The sequence below is a fragment of the Meriones unguiculatus genome, chromosome 16 (assembly GCF_030254825.1).
Source record: "Meriones unguiculatus strain TT.TT164.6M chromosome 16, Bangor_MerUng_6.1, whole genome shotgun sequence".
Taxonomy (NCBI): domain Eukaryota; kingdom Metazoa; phylum Chordata; class Mammalia; order Rodentia; family Muridae; genus Meriones; species Meriones unguiculatus.
The window spans coordinates 2167779-2187973 of NC_083363.1; the positions used below are offsets into that span (position 1 = coordinate 2167779).

The 20195-nt window shown below is 57.1% G+C and overlaps 4 protein-coding genes across 18 annotated transcripts in view; 3 read left to right on the plus strand and 1 right to left on the minus strand.

The window, feature by feature from the left end:
- The window catches only part of Ppt2 (palmitoyl-protein thioesterase 2), a 21124-nt gene extending 15427 nt beyond the window's left edge, over window positions 1–5697 (plus strand). For all 10 annotated transcript variants that reach the window (XM_060369073.1, XM_060369072.1, XM_021663068.2 and 7 more), the window contains exons 8-9: window positions 4632–4686; window positions 4891–5697. In XM_060369073.1, coding sequence (XP_060225056.1) covers window positions 4632–4686; window positions 4891–5034 — 199 coding nt within the window. In that variant the 3' untranslated portion in view covers window positions 5035–5697. The remainder of the gene's footprint in view (window positions 1–4631; window positions 4687–4890) is intronic.
- Egfl8 (EGF like domain multiple 8) lies at window positions 5593–8859 on the plus strand. Of its 4 annotated transcripts, none has more exons than XM_060369076.1 (9): window positions 5593–5720; window positions 7080–7201; window positions 7306–7428; window positions 7511–7620; window positions 7712–7807; window positions 7905–8075; window positions 8152–8231; window positions 8310–8463; window positions 8634–8859. In XM_060369076.1, exons 2-9 carry the CDS (start codon window positions 7101–7103, stop codon window positions 8675–8677), a joined length of 879 nt encoding a protein of 292 aa, XP_060225059.1. In that variant the 5' UTR covers window positions 5593–5720; window positions 7080–7100; the 3' UTR covers window positions 8678–8859. The 4 variants fall into 4 exon arrangements, with proteins under 4 accessions (XP_060225059.1, XP_021518748.1, XP_060225058.1 ...); XM_021663073.2 differs by lacking the exon at window positions 5593–5720 and adding an exon at window positions 5731–6623; XM_060369075.1 differs by lacking the exon at window positions 5593–5720 and having other exon boundaries at window positions 5732–7201.
- Window positions 8794–17293, minus strand: Agpat1 (1-acylglycerol-3-phosphate O-acyltransferase 1). 3 transcript variants are annotated; one of them, XM_021663076.2, is made up of 7 exons: window positions 17089–17293; window positions 11425–11624; window positions 11107–11240; window positions 10610–10785; window positions 10390–10485; window positions 10227–10299; window positions 8794–9896 (listed from the first exon to the last, which is right to left on the minus strand). In XM_021663076.2, exons 2-7 carry the CDS (start codon window positions 11613–11615, stop codon window positions 9712–9714), a joined length of 855 nt encoding a protein of 284 aa, XP_021518751.1. In that variant the 5' UTR covers window positions 11616–11624; window positions 17089–17293; the 3' UTR covers window positions 8794–9711. The 3 variants fall into 3 exon arrangements, with proteins under 3 accessions (XP_021518751.1, XP_021518752.1, XP_021518750.1); XM_021663077.2 differs by lacking the exon at window positions 17089–17293 and adding an exon at window positions 16685–16792; XM_021663075.2 differs by lacking the exon at window positions 17089–17293 and adding an exon at window positions 15567–15844.
- A 561-nt stretch (window positions 17294–17854) lies between these two features.
- Window positions 17855–20148, plus strand: Rnf5 (ring finger protein 5). Its single transcript, XM_021663079.2, has 5 exons — window positions 17855–18098; window positions 19045–19063; window positions 19147–19314; window positions 19387–19504; window positions 19585–20148. The coding sequence occupies exons 1-5, from the start codon at window positions 17959–17961 to the stop codon at window positions 19680–19682; spliced, it is 543 nt and encodes a 180-aa protein (XP_021518754.1). The 5' UTR covers window positions 17855–17958; the 3' UTR covers window positions 19683–20148.
- Window positions 20149–20195: the final 47 nt, after the last annotated feature.

Consider the following 20195-nt stretch of genomic DNA (forward strand, 5'->3'; position numbering starts at 1 on the left):
TAAGCTTTATCCAGATTTCTTTGGGGCTGTATCTTAGGTATCTAAAACACAATATCGAAGTGAGACTACCAGGTGTGGTGGATTTTAATTCCAGCTTTCCTTCTGGAGGCAGAGGCAGGAGGATCTCTGAGTTCAAGGTCAGCTTGGCCTACAAAGTAAGTTCCCGGACAGCCAGGGCTACACAGAGAAACCCTGTGTGAGAAAACAAGTAATAATCTCAAAAAGACCAATGTCAGGACACTGAGGTCACTCCAGTTTTATCTCATTGAGGTCCGAGCCGTTTTATCTCATTTCCTGCCATTTCTCTTCCGACCCATCAGAGCGTCTACCTCTGTCTCAAAGCTCAGGAAAGCTGATGGCCAGGTGGCGCTGCACACCTGTGTCATCAGGAGCTGCTCTGGGAATGTCACCTGTAATTCACCCAATACATATTTATTGAACACTGCATGTGTGCCCAGGTGCAGTCCTGGGCCCTGGGGAAGCATCGGCAAAGGAAGTCCCTGCTGTTATGTACTTTCTGCTCTGGTTAGGGAGAAGCCACTCAATTAGAATACTTATGGCAGCTGCAGTGAAAGAGGAGGCAGGGGCCTGCTGTAGCCTCCATTGAAGGCAGCATCCTCTGAGGAGCGCTCCATCTGAGCAAGCCTGAGGAAGCAAGGGCAGGCCTGTGCTGTGGGAGCCGAGCCGAGCCTCCGTGAGGATTGGGGAGGCAGTGTGGGGAGAGCAGGAGGAGGTGAATGAGGTAGGGCATGGTTCCATTCAACCCTTGTTGCCAGTGTCAGGCCCTTGAGCTATTTTTTATTGTGATAAAACTGTAGCTGAGCGTGGTGTGCCCAGCTGTAACCCAGTACCCTGGAGGCAGAGAAAGGCTGTTTATTTTGTGATTAGCCTTGGCTACCAAGTAGAGTCTGCTCAGGGACAACAAGCTAAGAGGTCACGATGAGCTGAGAGGGTGCAGGCCAGAGCATTTGGCCAGCATCCTGAAGTCCTGGGTTTGAATTTGTTTCCTTGTTTCTGGAGACAGGTTTTCTTTTAGTCCAGGCTCTGTAGAAAAGGCTGGCTTTGAACTCAAAGAGATCCTCCTGCCTCTGCCTCTGCCTCTTGCGTGCTGGCCTTAAAGGCCTGTGCCACTACACCTGGCCCCTGGGTTTGATTCTCAGCAGCAGGAGGGAAGAAAGATGGGTAGGTAGGAGTTACATTCTTTTTAAGATAGAGTGCCATGTGTTCCAGGCTGCCCCAAATTTGTTATAGAGCCAAGGACACAGACCTTTGTTACCAGTCAAGTGTATGCAGTGCTGGGCATCGAACCCAGAACCTCATGCATGCTAGCCAGTCACTCTACCAGCTCACCTTATATACCCAACTTTAAAAGTTAAGGTTTTCAAGTGAATAGTTCTGTGGCATTGGCTACATTAACACTTGTGTAACCATCACCTTCGTCCTTCTTGAACGTTCCCCGCTAAAATGAAGCTTCATTAAACACTTCTCCCCCCAATCCTTGGCAGCCAGCGTGGAGAGAGAGAAGTGGGGACTGGGGAGGTGGATCCGTCGTTCTGTTCTTGCAGAGGACCCAGGTCTGGTTCCCAGCATCCACATGGTGGCTCACGACCGTCCGTAACTCTAGTCCTAGGGCTGTACCAGCGCCTGCGGTCCTTGAGGCCGTGAATGTGGTGCGCATGGGCATGGCCAGGCTGCTCATCCATACACACAGGAGGAAACATCACGCTGACGCTGCTGGCCCCTGTTTAGTCCCCGCAGGAGGGAGGCAGGGGCAGGTGATCTCTGAGTTCAAAGTCAGCCTGGTCTACAGAGTGAGTTCCAGGACAGCCAGGGCTGCAAAGTGAGACCCTATCTCAAAAAGAAATAAAATATTCTGAGTGAGATAGGACAGCGTTGGAGGGTTGAGGAAAGAGTGGCGACCTTCCAAAATAAAAACAGTATAGGAGGGGCTGGGGAGATGGCTCAGTGGTTAAGAGCACTGTCTGCGCTTCCAAAGGACCTGGGTTCAAGTCCCAGTGCCCACGTGGCAGCTTACAACTGTCTGTAAGCCCAGTTCCAAGGGATCTGACACCGTACTAATGCACATAAAATTAAATAAATTACTAAAAAAAAACAGTGCAAGAGTAAGGGTGGCTTTTACGTACACAGTGTCATTCCGTGTGTAATGCTCCCATGTTTGTAACAGCTCTTGGTGATGGCTTGTGGTATGTCCCAGGGCACCATCTTATTTTTTAGGATTTCTTATTTTTCAGTTTAGTTCCTCCGATTGACTTTGCGAGCATGCTCATGTAGGACCTCACGGGGGTGAGGGATCAGAACAACGTGCGGGGCTCCGTTGTTCCTTCTGCTGCGTGATCTGTGGACTGAACTCAGCCTGTTGGCCGGCAGCGGGCACCTTTGCCTGCTGGGTTATACTTTGGTGTCAGAGCCCCTGGATGGAGCTGAGCTTCCAGGCACCACCCCACCCACTCACCCGCGCCAGCGTGGGTTTGGGAATTGAGTTTGGGTCTTGTGAAAGAGCACAGCATCTCTCTAGCCCCCCTCTGTTCTCCTAGATGAGCTAACTTCACCCTCACAGCCACCCAGTTGGGGGGTAATACCCGGCCATGCCAGGCACACTAGGCAGGGACTCTCAGGCTTGCCTGTACATGCAGCATTGGTAGTTAAGAACAGGCTGTCTTCTGGTTTTCCTTTCCCTCCACAAAGGGCGCACTTTTACATGGCATGATAAAACACTGGTTTTATAGGCCCAGAGCTGGGTTCCAACCTGTCTTTCCTAAAACCCAGCCCCCATACCTTGTTGTGTCGTCCTGTTGCTCCTCCTGCCTGGAACATGCTTCCTCAGCCAGGGCTCCTTTCCAGCCTGCTTTCCTCTCACTCTCAGACTCCTAGGTGCTTTTTTGTTGTTGTTTTGTTTTGTTGTTGGTTTGGTTTGGTGTTTTTTTTTTTTTGGAACAAGGTTTCTTACATAGCCCTGGCTGTCCCAGACCTTGTTATGTAGATCAGGCTATCCTTGAACTCTCAGAGGTCCACCTGCCTCTGCCTCCCAAATGCTGGGACTAAAGGCGTGGGCCACCACACTCAGCAACTCCTAGATTTTTTTTGACACTATGAGCTTTTGTCGAGTTATCCACAAGGTCTACTTGCTTGTAATTTTTTATCTCTCTCCTTTTGAGACAGGCTTCCACTTTGTAGCCCTGGTTTGGCCTGGAACTCACTGAGATTCTCCAGCCTCGGCCTCCTGAGTGCTGGAATTAATGGCGCACACCACCACACCTAACGGTATTTTAACTGGGCATGGTTGTGCCTTTAATCCTAGCACCCAGGAGTCAGGTGGATGAGTTCCAGGCCAGCTAAGGTCACCTAGCGAGAAGTTGCCTCAAAAAAGCAAGCAAACACCAAAGTCCCCTGTGGACTCACACATGGTGTTCTGGGTGAGGCCCTGCAAACCAGCCGGCCGACCTACTTGCAGAGAGTGCTGGCCTAGAGTCCATGCTAGGCGTGCATGGCTTTGCTTTGTTTTAACTGTTTGATTTTTCTAGATATAGTCTCTACGTAGCCTTGACTCTCCTGAAGCTCTTTAGAGCAGGCTGGCCTCCTGAGATCCGCCTGCCTCTGCCTCCCACGTGTTTAGATTTTACACATATACTACACTTGGTTCTTGAGTCTCTCTTTTTTTTTTTAATTTTATTTATTTATTATTTCTACAGCATTCTGCCTGCATGTGTGCTTGAGAACCAGCAGAGGGCCCAGATCTCATTGTTGATGGTTCTAAGCCACCATGTGGTTGCTGGGAATTGAACTCAGAACCTTTGGAAGAACAGCCAGTGTTCTTAACCTCTGAGCCACCTCTCCAGCCCTCTTGAGTCTCTTTTAAGGATATTTACTATTTTGACACCTGTGTAGGTGTGTGTACATTTGGCTTTGTGCCTGTGTGAGCTCAGGCGCTTTTGTGGGAGCAGCCAGTGCTCTTGTCTGCTGAGCAGTCTCTCCAGCCCCCAAACTTAACTTATTTTATTTTTCTTTAAATATTTTATTTTATTTGTTTTGTTTCCTGAGACAGGGTTTCTCTGTGTCATCCTGGCTGTTGTGGAAACTCACTCTTCCTGAGGGCTAAGATTAAAAGAGTGTGCCGCCGTTGCCCGGCGATTATTTTATTATTAAGATTCATGTGTGCGGGGGAGTGGTTTGCCTGCATGTACATCTGTGTACTATTGGTTGTGCCTGATACCGGCAGAGGCCACGAGATGGCATGGATCGCCTGGAACTGTAGTTACAGATGGTTGAGACAATGTGGTGGTGCTCGGAATTCAACCTGAGTCCTCTGGAAAAGCAGCCAGTGCTCTTAACCAGTCCCACCTCAAATTCTTCAAATCAGGACTTGTTCTCAGTTTTTTGTTGTTTGAGGCAGGGTCTCATGTAGGCCTGTCTGGCCTGGAACTCACTGCAGCTGGAGCTGGCCTCCAACTCTCTACGTCCGTCTTCATCTCTCAAGTGTCCCTGTGCCCAGGTCCTGTGAGAGTGGGTGTGCTCTGTGCTCCCCATCTCCTAGCGGGCTGAGTTTCTGGGGAACACTAACGCATGTTAGTGCTCCTGGCTCCGCTAAATCCCCTCTGCAAATCTCTTTGTAGCTTCTTTGGTTTCTACGATGCCAACGAAACTGTCTTAGAGATGGAGAAGCAGCCGGTAAGCCCCTGGGGAGACTTCCTTCTCCCTCCCAGTGCTCCACCTCATTCTGGAGCTGTCTGCCTGTGCCTCCTGAGCTGACCTGTCTGCCTCGAGGGGGAGGGGGAGGGGGAGGGAGAGGGGAAGGGGAAGGTCTGGCCGCCAGCAGTGCCTCACTCTGTCTCCTCTTCTTCCATGTCTCCACGGCCCTCCACCCACTTGAAGGTTTATCTTCGGGATTCTTTCGGGCTGAAGACTCTCTTGGCCCGGGGTGCCATAGTGAGGTGTCAGATGGCTGGGATCTCTCACACCGCCTGGCACTCCAATCGCACGCTCTATGACACTTGCATCGAGCCGTGGCTCTCCTGAAGCTGTCCTCGAGGGTGTCTCCAGGAATTCCCCAGTCCAGAGTGGTTGTGGCCTTGGGAAGCAGATGCCAGGCTCCGGCAAGCCTGTGACCACCTCATCGCTCCCACACTGCCCCACCCCCACCAGGGCTCCCTGAGCCCTCCCCCTGCTCCTCTGTGAATGACAGGCCCTGGTCCCCTACCTCACATCCTCACTTGGGGATGCCCCCGAGCCCTCCCTTTCTGCCATGGCTGAGGTTGGGAAGCAGGCACTGTGGCCCCGTTGCTGCTGCTGTTGCTCCTCCGGGTCTGGCTGCACCGGAAGAGCCCAGGCCCTGCCCACCACACGGGGCTCCTTCCAGGCCACTCAGGACATTTTTAGCTTGTTATCCCCATATTCCCTTGTTCTCAGCTTTCCCTTTGTCGCCAGCCTCCTCAGCAAGAGGGACACCCGTAAGAGGGGTTCCGAGGCTCCCCTATGGGGACAGTTCCACTTTTGAAGTGTCAGTGTTGGGGAATATCTGTGGCCTGCAAGGCCCATCTCAGGTTTGGGGATTCCCCCAGTCCCTATGATCAGTATTGGGGTCTCCCCTGGGAGCCTAGGTTCTTTGAGGCCCCAGGCCCTCTTTTAACTGCCCTTTATCGGGTGTCCCTTGTATTTATAGAAATAAAGTTCCGTTTCCTCCGTGTGGCTTGGCTTATTCCCAGGTAAAGGGGACCTGGACTCCCCGAAGAGGGTGGGGATAGAAAGCCTGGGGCCTGGGCGCCCGGATACTTAGTCTGGGGTGGGGACCCCCTTGGTGTTTCCGCCCTCTGAATGCCCATTCTGTGTGGGTTCCTGACTCTCTGTGGGTTCTTTCCTGCTAAAGACAATTCTCTTCCTGTCCTGTCCTGGGGTTAGGGGGTTGAGCCCCAGGCTCTGGTAGTTTGGGCCTCAGCCTCATGGGTGGAATTGGCCGGCCACCCCCAGACTAGACGAGGGGGCAGAGGGTCAGGTTAGACATGTGTCATGCCCCTTGACCTTTGTAGGCCAGGGCTGGGGGAGGGGCTGTACAGTGAGTCTCCCTTTGCCTGGGGAGGAGGAATTTGGCTGAGACAATAGTCCCCTGTCTGTTCTGGCTTGGGGGTGGTGCCCCCAGCCTCCAACAAATGCCATCAAGAGACCGAGGCAGTTTTCCCCTTGGTGCCTTGGGCCGCCCCTGCCCTTCTATGACGGCTGATGGCTGATCTTGCCTGCTCGGCCATGACCTGCCCTTGCTTTGTCTCTCGCCCTCTCTGTTCTCACGTTGTCCCACAGTGTGTTAGGTTGAGGGGGGTGGGGTGCTGGTTGCTATTAGAGCCAGGAACTTCTGATTTGGGGTTCATATTTGGGGGCCTCCAAAGGATGTGTGGGTCCTGCTAAGTAGTGCTTGAGCGACGGCGAGGAAGGCAGAAGCTGATGACTGAGCTTAGAGGCCTGAGTCTGAGGAGCTTGTGGGAGGGGGCAGGAATGGGAGGCTGCTGTGTGGCCCAACCCCTTAGCCTCTTCCCAGGCGGAGAGGCCCACCCACCAGTCTAAGCTGCCGCTGTTGGGGTTGCTGTGACTGCAGTCTCCCTGGACAGGGGAAACAGGTGGGAAGAGCAGGGTGTTGGGAGAGAGGAAGCCGGTGTGGGAAGACTGGGAGTACTTGTCCTTTGGGTGGGGATGAGCTGAGGGGTTTCTGAGAGGCGTGTGTCTCGGGGATACGTGGTCGGGTGGCAGTGTGGTGGTGGCAGAAATGTGTTTGTGCGGGTCTGCAGTTCTGAAGGTGATGGTCTAAGGGAGTATAGAAGGGTTGTGTGGGAAGGCCGCCGGCCTTGAGCGCTGGAATGGAGAAGTTGGGGTAGGGGCGAGCCTGGCTGAGGATGAATGGGTGGTGATGTGATAATGTCAGGACGTACCCGGCTAAGGGTATAGGCTGCTGTAGACCCCGTGAGTAGCTCATTTAGAATAAAGTGAATGTCCTGACCTCACCTCAAGAGATTGCTTTGCGGGGGGCAGGGGGGACTTCTGCTGGAGAGAGGCGTCCAGTAACTGCCTGTCTGCAGCCCACAGCGTCTTGAAGAACCATGGGGCCCAGGGCTGAGCTGTGGGTTTTCCTGAGTGGATTTTCCTTCCTCCTGCTACTGACGTCAGGCGAGGGGGCCAAAGGAGGATCTTTCAAAGAAAGGTGAGCAGATAGGGGAAGGCCGGGGGAGGTCTCTGCTAGGCCTGGGTTTGACAAGAGGCAAGACAAACTTGAAACTCAGCGCCTCCTCCCTGGCGTGGCCGCAGCTCGGGAGTGTGCTCCAAACAGACCCTGCTGCTCCCACTCTGGTACAACGAGTCCTACAGTCAGCCTGTGTACAAGCCCTACCTGACGCTGTGTGCCGGAAGACGCACATGCAGCACTTACAGGTGAGAGAGGGAGCCCTCAGCCCCGGCTCCCCAGGACCAAGCCCAGGACCGGAGCCCTGAGCCCGCTGCTTCTGTGTTCTAGGACCACCTATCGCGTGGCCTGGCGGGAGGTGAGGCGGGAGGTCCAGCAGCCGCACGTGGTGTGCTGCCAGGGCTGGAGGAAGCCCCGCCCGGGAGCGCTCACCTGTGAAGGTGAGGCCGGGCCTGAGGCCTTGTGGGAGCACGCTGGGGAGCTGGCACCCTGTCCCCGGCTTAACTCTCTCTCTTCTCCGATATACCCCAGCCATCTGCTCCAAGCCTTGCCTTAACGGGGGTGTCTGCACCGGGCCGGACCAGTGCGAGTGCGCCCCCGGCTGGGGAGGGAAGCACTGCCACGTGGGTGAGCAGGATGGGCACCGCCGATACAGAATGGGGGTGGGTGCTGGGACCTCCCCCACCCACGCTGGCACGCTGCCCCCTCTCTTTCTGGTAACTAGATGTTGATGAATGCAGGACCAGCCTGACTCTCTGTTCTCATGACTGTGTGAACACCCTGGGCAGCTTCCAGTGCAGCTGTCCTCAACCCCTGGTGCTGGGTCCTGATGGACGCACGTGTGCTGGGGGCCCTCTGGAGTCCTCCACACGTGCCGGTGTCCTCAGTGTGGAGGGTGGGTATGGGACGGCTGCAGGGTGGGCCTGGGTCCCTGCAGCGTGAGGCCACGCTCACCATCTCCTTTGTCCTAGTCCGGGAAGCGGAACAGGGGGGGCATAAGCTGAGGTGGGAGGTCGCAGAGCTTCGTGAGCGCCTGGAGCGGCTGGAGCAGGTGAGTGGCCGGCAGAGGTGCTGGGCTTGCCAGGGTCCCCGGGACCTTGCCCACATCCTAAGGCGCCTTCCTTTGTAGTGGGCCACGCGGGCCGGGGCCTGGGTCCGGGCAGTGCTGCCCATGCCACCGGAAGAGCTGCGGCCGGAACAGGTGGCTGAGCTGTGGGGCCGGGGTGACAGGATCGAGTCCCTCAGCGATCAAGTGCTGCTACTCGAGGAAAGGCTGGGTGCCTGTGAGTCCCCTGCTCCTCCTGGACTGAAGAGCCCGCCTCAAGGCAGCATTTCACTCCTGAGACCCTCCCCCATGCCCTGGTCCCCAGGCCGTGTTTTGATGGGTGACTGGCAGGGCCCTCCCTCCAGCCCCCCCAGACCACAGCCACCTTGCCTCTTTGCCACTAACCAGGTGCCTGTGAGGACAACAGCCTGGGCCCAGGCCTCCAAGGTTGACAAGGAACGCCCGCAACAGCCTGGATCTCTGTCTTATGGGGAACCCTGGGATCTAATCTGGGACTGGCAGACCCAGGTTCGCCACCCTGGAGCAACAGGCCACAGAAAGCCCCAGCTCTCTCTTTCTCTTTATTCTCAGTCGCTTGCTGTTCTCCAAATAAAAACAACCACACAAAACTGGATCCCACCCGTTCCTTCTGCCCCCAGCCTACCTCCTGGGTCTTAGGAATGGGTCTAGAGTGGGAGGCAGGGGGTGGCCAATGCCACTGGGAGGAAATGAAAATTGGCTCAGAGAGGGAGGTACCTCAAAAGAAAGAGAAATAAATTAAGCGCCCTTCTCTCCCTCTCGCCAGGGTTGGGTTCTTTCCCCTAAGGCCCCAGGGAGCAGAGAGCGCGGCTTCTGCTGTCTGCCTCTCCAGAATTTGGTTAGACGGTGCTGGAAGACCTCTATCTGGGGAGCAGGGGAAGCAGAAATTGGCATTTGGAGTGTGCTCAGCCCCTGGCATGGGCAGGGATGAGACATCTGAGTTAGAAGGGCCATTCCCGACCAGGGTGACCCGATGAGGGTGACAGTGCTGAGGACGGTCCCCAGATGAGCCGGTGAGGAGCGCTCGGGCTCAGCCTCCAGCCACAGGGTCAGGAGTCCTCAGTAGCAGGCGTGCCCACTCACGTGTGGACTTGGGGGGAAAGGATGGATTGTTCCACAGAACAGATGAGTCCATTGTCCAGTGTGGGGTGAAGAGGGAGAGAAGGCCGCAAAGAGACCACAGGGAAGGGGCGGGGTGGGCGTCTCCCACCCTTGTATCGGTCGAGCCAAGGATGAGGGGAGGCAAGTGTCCCACAAGACGAGATGGCAGGTGGGGCTCGGAGTGGAGCCTGCACCATGCAGGAGAGTCCGCAGTGGGGCAGGGGAGGGTGCGGAGTGACGCTGTGCCACCATCACTGGAGGAGATTCCAAAGGGAGTGCAGAGAGCGGGGACCCGGGAAGGAGGCCTGGCCCTGCTTCAGGCCTGGGTCGCGGTGTGGGGAAGAGCTCAGAGCCGGGCCTCGCCCGCCCCCCCAGGCTTCTTCACACAGTCACCACCACCCAGGCCATCGGTGGAGATCTCCCGGAAGACGGTGAGCATGCAGTGCCGGACTCTGTCCGCCAGGGCGGGGACGTCGTCTGGCGTCAGCCCTTCTGTGGGCACTGGGGGCAGCACGCGCACCTGACACCGTCCTGGCGGGGTGGGACCGGCATCAGGACCAGCCAACCGCGGTGGAAGCTCACTGCTACGCTGTCCTCCCGCAGTGATGCTCTGCTTGCACACCAGCTCCTAACAAGATCCCTCCCGGACCCTGTCTAGGCCTCTCTGCATGCTTCCAGAGTATGGTCAGTCTGGCTCGGCACCCTCGGCCTTCACTCTCCTTCCAGACTGTAACAGTCCCTCTCGGAAAGACGGGGACTACCTCCTGGCATGTCCAGTGGGCACCTAAGATCCCCTGCCTCAGGGACATTCCCCAGGCTCCCAAGGACCCACTCTCGGCCCTCCACCCAGTGTGGACTCACCCGAGGTGAATCGGCGTTCCTTTTTGCAGTAGAAGTCCTGGTAGGACGACATGACTATGGGGATGATGGGGACCTGGGAAGGGGCAAAGCAGTGAGTGCAGGTGCCCAGGCAGGGAGGAAGTGGGGCTGGGCGCTGGCAGGCAGGAGGAGACACAATGATCACCTGGGCCTGTACTGCGAGGTGGAAGGCGCCACGTTTGAAGGGCAGCATGGAGCCATTGTGGTTTCTTGTTCCCTCGGGAAAAACCCACACTCTCACCTGAGGGAAGAGGCCGTAGCATGTGTCAGTAGCTGCCCAGTTGTAATAAGGACACAACACTGACTACTGGGGATTTGCAGCCACTGACCCCCTAACCTCCACACTCCCGTCATGGAAGACTCACATCCTGTGTGAGCAGGGTCTGGGCCACCTCGGACATGACACTGATGGCATCTCCCGTGCGTTTCCGGTCAATGAAGATGACTCCTGCCAGCCAGCAGGCCAGCCCGGCAGAGCCAGCCCACAGCAGCTCACGCTTGGCAATGGGCACACAGCGATCTGGCAGCACCTCCATCATCCCTTGGCAGGGGTGGGGGTGGGGTTCGGATCAGGGTACAGGCAGCATCATGGCAGGCATCACACCACCGACCCCAGGCCACCGACCCCAGGCCACCGCCCGCACAAACTGGAGATCAGTGGGCTGGAGAAAGCCTGAGCAACCAGGGCTGGCTACAGGCGTAGGCACCTGCTGAGGGCAGACCCGACCCAGGGAAGAGAAGCCCGAGGAGGGGTGACCTCCAAGAGGAGGCGGGACCGAGGACCTTTATGGAACCAGGCTTGGGAGGGGCCCCCGAGGGAGAAGGCTCTGAGGGAGGACTGGGCCCTGGGACGAGGCCTCACCGAGCAGATCGATGGAGCTCTGGTGGTTAGACACCACGACGTAGGGCTGCGTGGGAGGGAAGTGGTGAGTCCCCCGCACCTCCACTCGGATCCCGTACAGGTATTTGATGTGGAGCAGCAGCAGACGCAAGATCCTGCGGGGTCACGGCAAGGGGCCCAGTGGGATCCACCGATGCCTCCGTGCCTGCTGCCTCCTGGCCATCTCTCTGCCCCTTTCCCCCATCCTTGTTGCTTGCAGCCTTCTCCCCTGCAAGCCCACCGCTCCCTTCTCGCCCTTGGGTTCCCCCAGGACCCACCATGTCTCCCCTGGCCCCTTACTTCATGTTCTCGACATTGCGCCCCCGCACAGCACACACGGGGATCACGAGTATGGCCAGGAAGAGGATCCAGCCGTTGTAGAAGGCCATCTTGAGGAAATACTTGGCACTGGAGCTGCAGAACCACAGGGTGGACAGCAGGAGGAGCAGCAGCAGCAGCAGCACCGTCCAGGCCCCGGGCCACAGCTCCATTCTGGTCACCTGCAGGTGAGAGCAGCGGGTTAACAGCAGGCAAAGCTGGGAGATGCTCCCAGGGTCCAGAATGGGAGGAACGAGTCTGAGGTAGCTGTCTTCCCGATACAGACAAGAGCCCCACGGCGCGTGAAGGGGAGGGGCAACGGCCCTGGCGGCTAACAGTTGGGGCTGGAAGGGACTTTTTTTTTTGAGGAAGATTCTCATTTTAATTCAAGCTGACCTGGAACCGTGTAGCCAAGGCTGCACTTAACTCACAGACACCCCCCTGCCTCCTACTCGCCCAACTGACAAGCATGAGGCACCATGACCTGCTCTTCACAGGCTGTCTATACTTATACCGTGCACTTCCAATGGAGAGGGATTGGGAATGTTAAGGCACACCAGACTCTTGAGGATTCGGGGTGAAAAACAGACACATAAAATATCCCGCTATTAAATAGTCCGCCGCTGCCCCAGTGGCCAGGCCTGTGCGTGCTAGCTAAGCGTCCTTCCTCCCTCGGAATCTGATCAGCTTCTACTGATTCCTTCTGGTTCCACTGGCTTCAGTTAAATACACTGATGAAATAAACGGCACTGCTTCTTGTCACCTTTTTTGTTGGGGTTATCAAAAGTTTAAAACTAAAGAGCGGCTCCATTTATTTCTGGTGGACAGTGACGTAATAGATCGTATGTTAAACCCTATGTATGATCCACGTGATAGTTTACAAAGTACTATTAGCATTATTGATTTCATAGGAAATGGCTCAAGGAGAGGAAAAAGCTTCCCTGAGGCCACGTGGCTCCTCAGTAGCAGTTTCTAGGTTAAACCTAAGTGTCCTGTGTTCCCCAACCTTGCTCACTGTTACTGCACACACACACTTACACATGCATGCACACACATGCTGCACGCAGCAGACATGGAGTCAGTGACTGACAAACACTATGGAACCAGTTGCAAGAACAGATATAAAAATTGCCAGGCCTGAAGAAGCTAATACAGCCACATACAGTTATGAATTTACGGGTGTAAATACCTGTCCAGAACTGCCCACTCTGCGGACTTTCATGCCCCGTGCCTACCACACCGCCGAGCTTCCACACACGGGCAAACAAACCCAAGCCTCCCTTCCTCCTCCCAGCCTTCAGGGAGGCAGTGTGGGCAGGCTGGGGGTGGGAGAGGCTACACCACAACACAGAGGGCAGGGTGGACCGAGCTTCCGACAAGCTGCCAGGGCAGACACAGGCTCGGGAGGAAGGCATGACGCAGAACCTGCCTTCTGGGCCGTTCCTCTTTCCAGTGCTGCAGGCAGGGTCGGAGCTGATAGAAAGGTGTTCTTCTGTACCTGTGCATGCTGGTCAAAGGCTCTCCCTTCCTTCAAGAGGCCAGAGGGGGAACCCACACCAGCCTGTCCCGGCCCTAGACCCCAGAACCTACCAGCAGGCTTGCTAACTATTCTGCTCGTTCTCTGCATGCTGTGAGCGCGCCTTCCACCCCGCCCTGGCCACACCTTGAGTCTTTGCCTACAAAGGCCTTTCTTGAAAAGCTGGCTTGTGCTTCTCAGACCCCATCTCCAAAAGGCTCTATTTCACTTCCCCAGACTCAGCAAGAGTCCTCTGTGCTTCTGTTTTGACCACTGTTCCCTGTGGCTGGGCAAGCCCTACCTCCTGTTGCTTCACACAGCCCAGTGGCCCCCTCACCAGGCTCACGCTCCATCACAAAGTTCTCCAGTATCCCTGCACATCCCCACAACAGTCAGGACAGTTTTCCTGCCTGAATGCGTCCTTCCTCCTGAATGCTGGGGCCAGGGGTGTATGTCACAGCACTCACACAGCAGTGCTTACCACGGTGAAATGCAAACTGCTGGGCCCCGCCCCGACAAGAGGAGCTCTGGCACTGGGCCAGCCTGAACCTCAACATGCCTTCCAGGTAAGTCTGATGCTCGCCGCGCTGCGGGCGCAGTGATGGTGGTGACGCGCTGGGGGTACGCGCTCACTGGTCTCGCCTGCCCAGCCTCCTCCAGGCTGGACAGGGGTAGGACAGGGATCATGTCTTCTTCGTGGTGCCCACACACAGCAGCAGGAACAGTGGGTGCTCGGTGAGCCCTGACGGGATTACACGGCTGTACACACGCCCACCGCTGGTCAGTTAACTCGAGGCAGCGTGGTCCTTGTTTTTGTTTCACTTTGCTTTGGCAGTGCTGGGATTTTCAGGTTGGGCAAGCGCTCCGCCACCGAGTTACACTTGCAGCCCAGGGCTGGGCAGCTCTGATCGTACGCTAGATGGCTACCTTCTTAAGGAATATTAATTAGGAAGCGCCACCTCCTCCCAAAATCCTAACAGCAAGCCATTCTAGGCACACATGGCCCCAGGAAGGTCAGAATATAAATCGCGAAGGTACCACCTCACACAGAGCACAGTGGGATGAGCATGCCCCTACACTCGTCATCAAGTATGTGACAACGGCACAAAGAGCGGGGCGCAGGCAGTGGCCCACACATGACACAGGCACTGGGGTCCACCACAGGACAGACCGGCATCAAAGCTGTGACACAGACTGTGTATACGGGCAGTGGAGAGAAACATGTGGAGAGACAGGCTGAGTGGTCAGCAAAGTAAAACAAATGAAGAGTGGCCGCTTGGGACTCGAGGTGTGAGAACACAGGAATCTAAGGTAGGACATTAGGAATTCCAGGCTAGCCTTGGCTACATCTCAAGTTCAAGGCCAGCACAGGGTATGTGGGACTGTCGGAAAGAAAGAAGGAAGGAAGGAAGGAAGGAAGGAAAGAAGGAAGGAAGGAGGAAGGAAGGCAGACAGACTCAGAACTCTTCGCTGGACAGTGGCATGCACCTTTAATCCCAGCACTCCTGAGGCAGAGCCAGGTGAGTCTGAGGACAGCCAGGGCTACAGATAGACTCTGCCTCCAAGCAAAACAAGAAAAAATGCTTCCGGGAATTCAGAACAAGAAATACTTGTGTAACCTTGTTCTGATGAAGTAACCATCTATAGACAGATATGTCTGAAGATTTATAAACACGCTGGAATGTCAAATGGGTTCAAGAGCGTACACCGGGTCATACTGACAATAAATTTATGAAATGAATGGCAGGTGCAACCAGCGCACGCTAGGGCTGTGCCACACGTCACACCAGGGGGCATGCAGATCTGGGGCGCGTGTAGGAGAACAGGCTACTGTGATCACAACAGGGCTAAGTCGCTAGATCCCACACAGGGAGAACCCCACACACTCCCAGCCGCGGATGAACCCCTGGGACGCCAAGAAAGCGAGCTACGGCAAACACGCGAAACCACAGAGCATGGAGGCAACCTGGAAACGCCCAACAGGTGTAACATGCCAAGAACCTCACATCCATTTGGCCCTGGAACGTGTCACAATCTGAACATGAGGCACGGGCATGAGATAGGAGAGCCATCCCGACGGGAGTTTAAACGTCACTCTCTGCAGCTCTGCTGCACGCGAGCAACCCAGCCTATCAAAGGCACCCAGAGCCTCCCTCAAGACACCCTGTGTTAGCGAGGGTCTACCCCAACGTGGAAGGCCGCGGGGAGACCAGCGGTTCCGTGCCTAGAGGATAACGGGTGCCTGACAGCATTCCTAGGAAGCAGACCTGGCCTTCTCACCGCCACCCAAAAGTCATGTGGGGCCAAAAAACGCAGCAGAAGGGCTGGGCAACCTGAAGGGGATCCCCTGTTCAAGATTCATTCCCGTGTCCACACCCCCGTCCCAAATTCGGAGTTGCCATTACTGCTCTCTGACCCGACTCCTGCACTCTGGGCAAGCCCCCCACCTCGGAGCCTGTGCCCAGCCCCCGTCGCTGCCATTCTTCCGCTCAGGCCCCTCTCCCCAGCAACCCTGTCCCCAGCGGGCCCTCCCAGCCACCTCTCTCCCCATCCCCGTCCCTCTCGGCGCCCTCCTCCCACATCCTCCCACCCCCCTTCCCGCCCACACCTCAATGGGGCGGGGGGCCTGGGGGACGGGCCCCCTCCCCAGCCAGGCTGCGGCAGCGGTGGTGGCGGCTGTATCTGTCTCGGTGTCGGTGCCAAGGGGGCGACAGGATTTGGGGATGTCCTAGCCCCGGCCGATGGAGGGGTGGTGGGAGCGGGAAGCCGGACCCATATCGGTAGGAATGGTGGGGGGGCCGTACCCCCAACACCCTCCCTCCCTCCCTGCCGGCTCGCCGAGGGCCGGGGCCACTGCCGCCGCTATCTCCCCCACCCCTCCCAGCGCCCGCTGGCTTCCGGGGCTGGCCAGGAAGTGGGGGGCGATGATGGGCAGCGGGCCTCGCCAATCGGGTCTTCAGAGACCAGACTTCTCCCCCCCACGCCTGCCAGGCCTCTGGCTGGCCCCGCCCCGGGAGGGCTCAGCGGAGTTCGCGGCCTCGGCCGGCTCCGCGGCTCGGCCCGCGAGGTTCGGCACCTGTGACCCGGTTCCCCGCTCCGGGCCTCTGCACCGCCTAGCTTCGTTCACACCGTTCTTCGCCCTGACACGGCTGCCTTTCTTTAGACTCCAGCGCTATGCCCCTGTAACTCCAGGATCCCGAGACACCCCTTTCCTGTCCCCTATTCCATCACAAACGTTTACGAAGCACCTTCTGAATCGAAGATTGAGGTCCACTCTTTTCTGCCCAGGACCTCATCTTTCCCTGAACATTTGCTCTTTGGCCCGGGTCCCCATCTCCTCCACCCACCTTTGCTCTTTAAAGATAAGAGGACTCTCTCTCCCTTACGTGCTGGCCTGTCCAAGTACTTTCCCAGTTCCTTCATCTGAGCTACAGAATCTAGCTGCTGGCTTTGGTGGAGTAGGGGGGAGCCCGGGGCAGGAGTGAATCTAAGTCCTTTCTTTGGATGGAATTTGGACAATACAGCACTGCTTCCTAGGGGTGACAGAATGATGGGGCGAGCCGTGAATCCTCCTGGCCAAGCCCTGCTTCCTAACCTCTTTCTCATACTCTGGTCCGGTCCATCACTCCTACCTCCGCACTCGCCATTCCAGTATACAAACCTCTCCAATACTCCAGAGTCCTCGCAGAATCCCGTACCTCCCTCTCTCCAGGCCCAGCTTCTCACCTTTCTTTATTCCCGAGTCACATAGGTCCTTTTTATCAGGGCGTTGGACAATCCTTAGCCCGTTCTTATCTCCCGCCCCTGGACACCTTTGACCTGGATAAGTTTACATGGCTTGGTGAAGCGCCCTTGGTAGTGGGAAGACTGTTACCTAATCCTGCGCCTCTGGCCACAGGGAGGGTCACCAAGCTCCCAGCGGGCCGGCCAAGAAGAGCCAAAGCTCTGCAGGGCAAGTTACAAGGAGAGGGCGGGGCGGCCGTGCCCCTGGGGCGCCCACTCTTGAAGGGCTGGAACCAGACCTTTTCTGCTCTTTAAGGTTTAGGGCGGGCTTGAGGTCCACTGTGGTCTGCTCTGTGTCACATTACAACGGGGCGGGTGGGCCTCCGGCTCGCTGCCGGGAGAATCACCTAGAGAGGCCGAGTCGTCCACCCGCGAGAGTTGGGTTAACACCAGCGCCGCAGACCGACGGCCGCACCATCCACACGTCGGGCTAGCCCCACGTCGGCTCCCTGCTTCTCCAGGAGGGAGGGGCGGACCCAAGGCCTTCCCTCTACGTCACCCAAGGAGGCCGGAGCCATCTTGAACCCTGCGACCCTGCGATTTCTGCCCTTCCCCCCAGCCCCGACCCCGCTCCTCCGCTCTGCACCGTCTCGGCCAATCAGCGGCGAAGTAAACCGCCCAATCAAGCCGAGACGGTCCCCGCCGAGAGACCCGGATGAGGCCGAGCCAAGGCTTTCGAACCGCGGTCCCCGCCAATAGCGGGGGGGGGGGTTGCCATGGCGACAAGATGGCGGCGAAGAGGGTGGGACTGGAGGGCAGTCGGCCCTGTCGGGTTGGCCCGCTCCACGCCCGCCCCCGCTTACTGCGCATGCTCGCCCCCCCGTTATTCCAGCCAATCACTGGATTCGGAACCGCAGGCTCTCAAGTCCAGTAGGAACCCGGACGTTCTTCGAAAGAGGAAGAGCCGGCAGGAAGGCGGCCTGGTGGGGCGGGCCCTGCCGGCTCGGGCCAGTCCCTGCCGAGCCTCGGGGTGAGTGGCGGCCGCGTGGACCAATGAGAGCCCCGCTCGCTGAGCGGCCGCGCTGGCACGCCTTCTCCCCGCCCGCTCGCGAATGCTGGATGATTGACGGGCGCGTCGGCCAATGGTGACGAGAAGATCGTGGGCAGAGGGCGGGCCTGCTTTGTTGGGGCGTGAGCGAGTGTGTTCCGTGTGTGAGCGTCTATGTGTGTGCGCCTGGGAATCCTGAGGGGTACGTGGGGGCGAAGCAGAACCGGCCATGGCAGCAGCGGAGGAAGAGGACGGGGGCCCCGAGGGGCCAAACCGCGAGCGGGGCGGGGCGGGCGCGACCTTCGAATGTAATATATGTCTGGAGACGGCTCGCGAAGCTGTGGTCAGCGTGTGTGGCCACCTGTATTGGTGAGAATCCGAGTCGGGGGTGTGGGTGAGGCGGTGGGGCTCGCCTTGGTGCTGGGGAGGCCGAGAGCGCGGACCGTGCAGTTATTCAGATGACCCGAAGGTATGTCCGTCCGTCGTCACCCCCCACCCGCCCCTCGTGGGGGAGGCCTGAGGTGGGGACGTGTGTCTTTGCTGGTGTGTGTGTGTGTGTGGGTATGGGGTGGGGGTGGGGACGAGCTGTCCGGAAAGGAAGGTCTTAGGGTCTGGTGGCGTGTGTGGTATGTTATGAGGTGAGACGGGAGACGCTACATACTCATTCCCAGAGGGGAGGCCTGAGCCACGGTGCCCTGTTAGATCTACTTAGCTGTTGAGATAAAAACTGGTGAGAGAGGCTTTCAGTTAGGGGAGGGGCCCCTCCGCGGAGGAGGGAAAGATCTGGGGACTATGGACCACATTAAGGTGAGATGTGGGAGGGGGTGGTTTGTCAAACCTGAGGACAGGGTCGTTGTGGAAGGACAAGACGGAGGGGTTAAAAAGGTCATGGAGCTTGAAGTGAGAGGAAAAGGAACAGTAAAGGTGTATGCTAATGATGGGAGTCAGGAGGAATAAGGAACCAGAATGGAGTTTGGGCTGAAAGGAAACCTGTTGAATTGGGAAACCAAGTTAAGAGACAGAAAGGGGAGAGGTTGAGGGAGGTGTGTGGGGGTGTGGGGGTGTAGAGAGAGGTGGGAGAGAGAGGAAGAGGAGGCCCTGGAAGAAAGAAGAGGATCAAGTGTGATGAGTACCTTCAAACCTTAGCTATTAAAGATGAGAGAAGTTGGAGAAGTCAAGTCAGCAAGTGTGCCAGAAGTTGTAGAAGCATAGAATACAGTGGGGAGGACCTGGGAGTCTGGTGGGGTGGGCTTCTGTTTTCTGGGGTCCGTGGCCCTTTCTGTAGTTTGACCTGTTTTTGCTTCTTTCCATCCAGTTGGCCCTGTCTTCATCAGGTATGTACTCATGAGGTGAACGGGGAGGACTGAGGAGCTTGAAGATTCTCTGTACTTGCAAACACTTCCTATTTTCCTCCCAGTGGCTGGAGACGCGGCCAGAGCGCCAGGAGTGCCCAGTGTGTAAAGCTGGCATCAGCCGGGAGAAGGTCGTCCCTCTCTATGGGCGAGGGAGCCAGAAGCCCCAGGACCCCAGGCTGAAAACTCCACCCCGCCCTCAGGGCCAGCGACCTGCTCCAGAGAGCAGAGGGGTGAGTCTCCCTGTTGAGCTGTCCCTCTGGGGCCGAAGCCTGTGGCTCTCCCTGACCTCCCCTGCCTTTTAGGGGTTCCAGCCATTCGGTGACACCGGGGGCTTTCACTTCTCGTTTGGTGTTGGTGCTTTCCCCTTTGGCTTTTTCACCACCGTGTTCAATACCCATGATCCTTTCCGGAGGGGAGCAGGTAAGAGTTCCTGCTTGGTTCCTGCCAGGGCCCTGCCCCAGACCTTCTCCTGGCTTTTGAAGCTTTCCTTTCTCCTACAGGTGTGGATCTGGGACAGGGTCACCCGGCCTCCAGCTGGCAAGATTCCCTCTTCCTGTTTGTCGCCATCTTCTTCTTTTTCTGGCTGCTCAGTATTTGAGCTGTGTCCCACCTGCCCACCTCTAGCTAGAGGAGAATCAGTATTGGGGGTCCCTGCTGGCCCTTCCTTGCTTTTGGACCACCCCCTCACTTCCATGACCCGGCTCTGTTTGCGGAGGCCTCCTTCAGGAGGGCCTGGGGAGGAGTGACCAGTCTGCTCCAGACGGGAGTCTCTGCTGCTGTGTCCTGCCGGCCCAGGAGCTCAGTCTCTCCTGCCCCGAGGTGGGCAGCCTACGGACAGAGTGCAGGTCTGCGCTCTCCAGTCCTCTCTCTCCCGGCTTTCTTGATTTGATGCTTAGAGGTGGGCTCTCCCCAATCCCTCCAGCTGTTGATTTAATTTAATTTTTCTCTCCCCACTGTCTTGAGCTCTGCCCCAGACGCCTGTCTCCTTTCCATCCCTCGATACCTCCTTTATTACAGATTCAAATAATAATAATGATAATAATAATAAAAAGACATGAAATGTATGGCTGGGAAGTGTCCCCAGTCCTTCCCACCCGACAGCGCCCCTGCC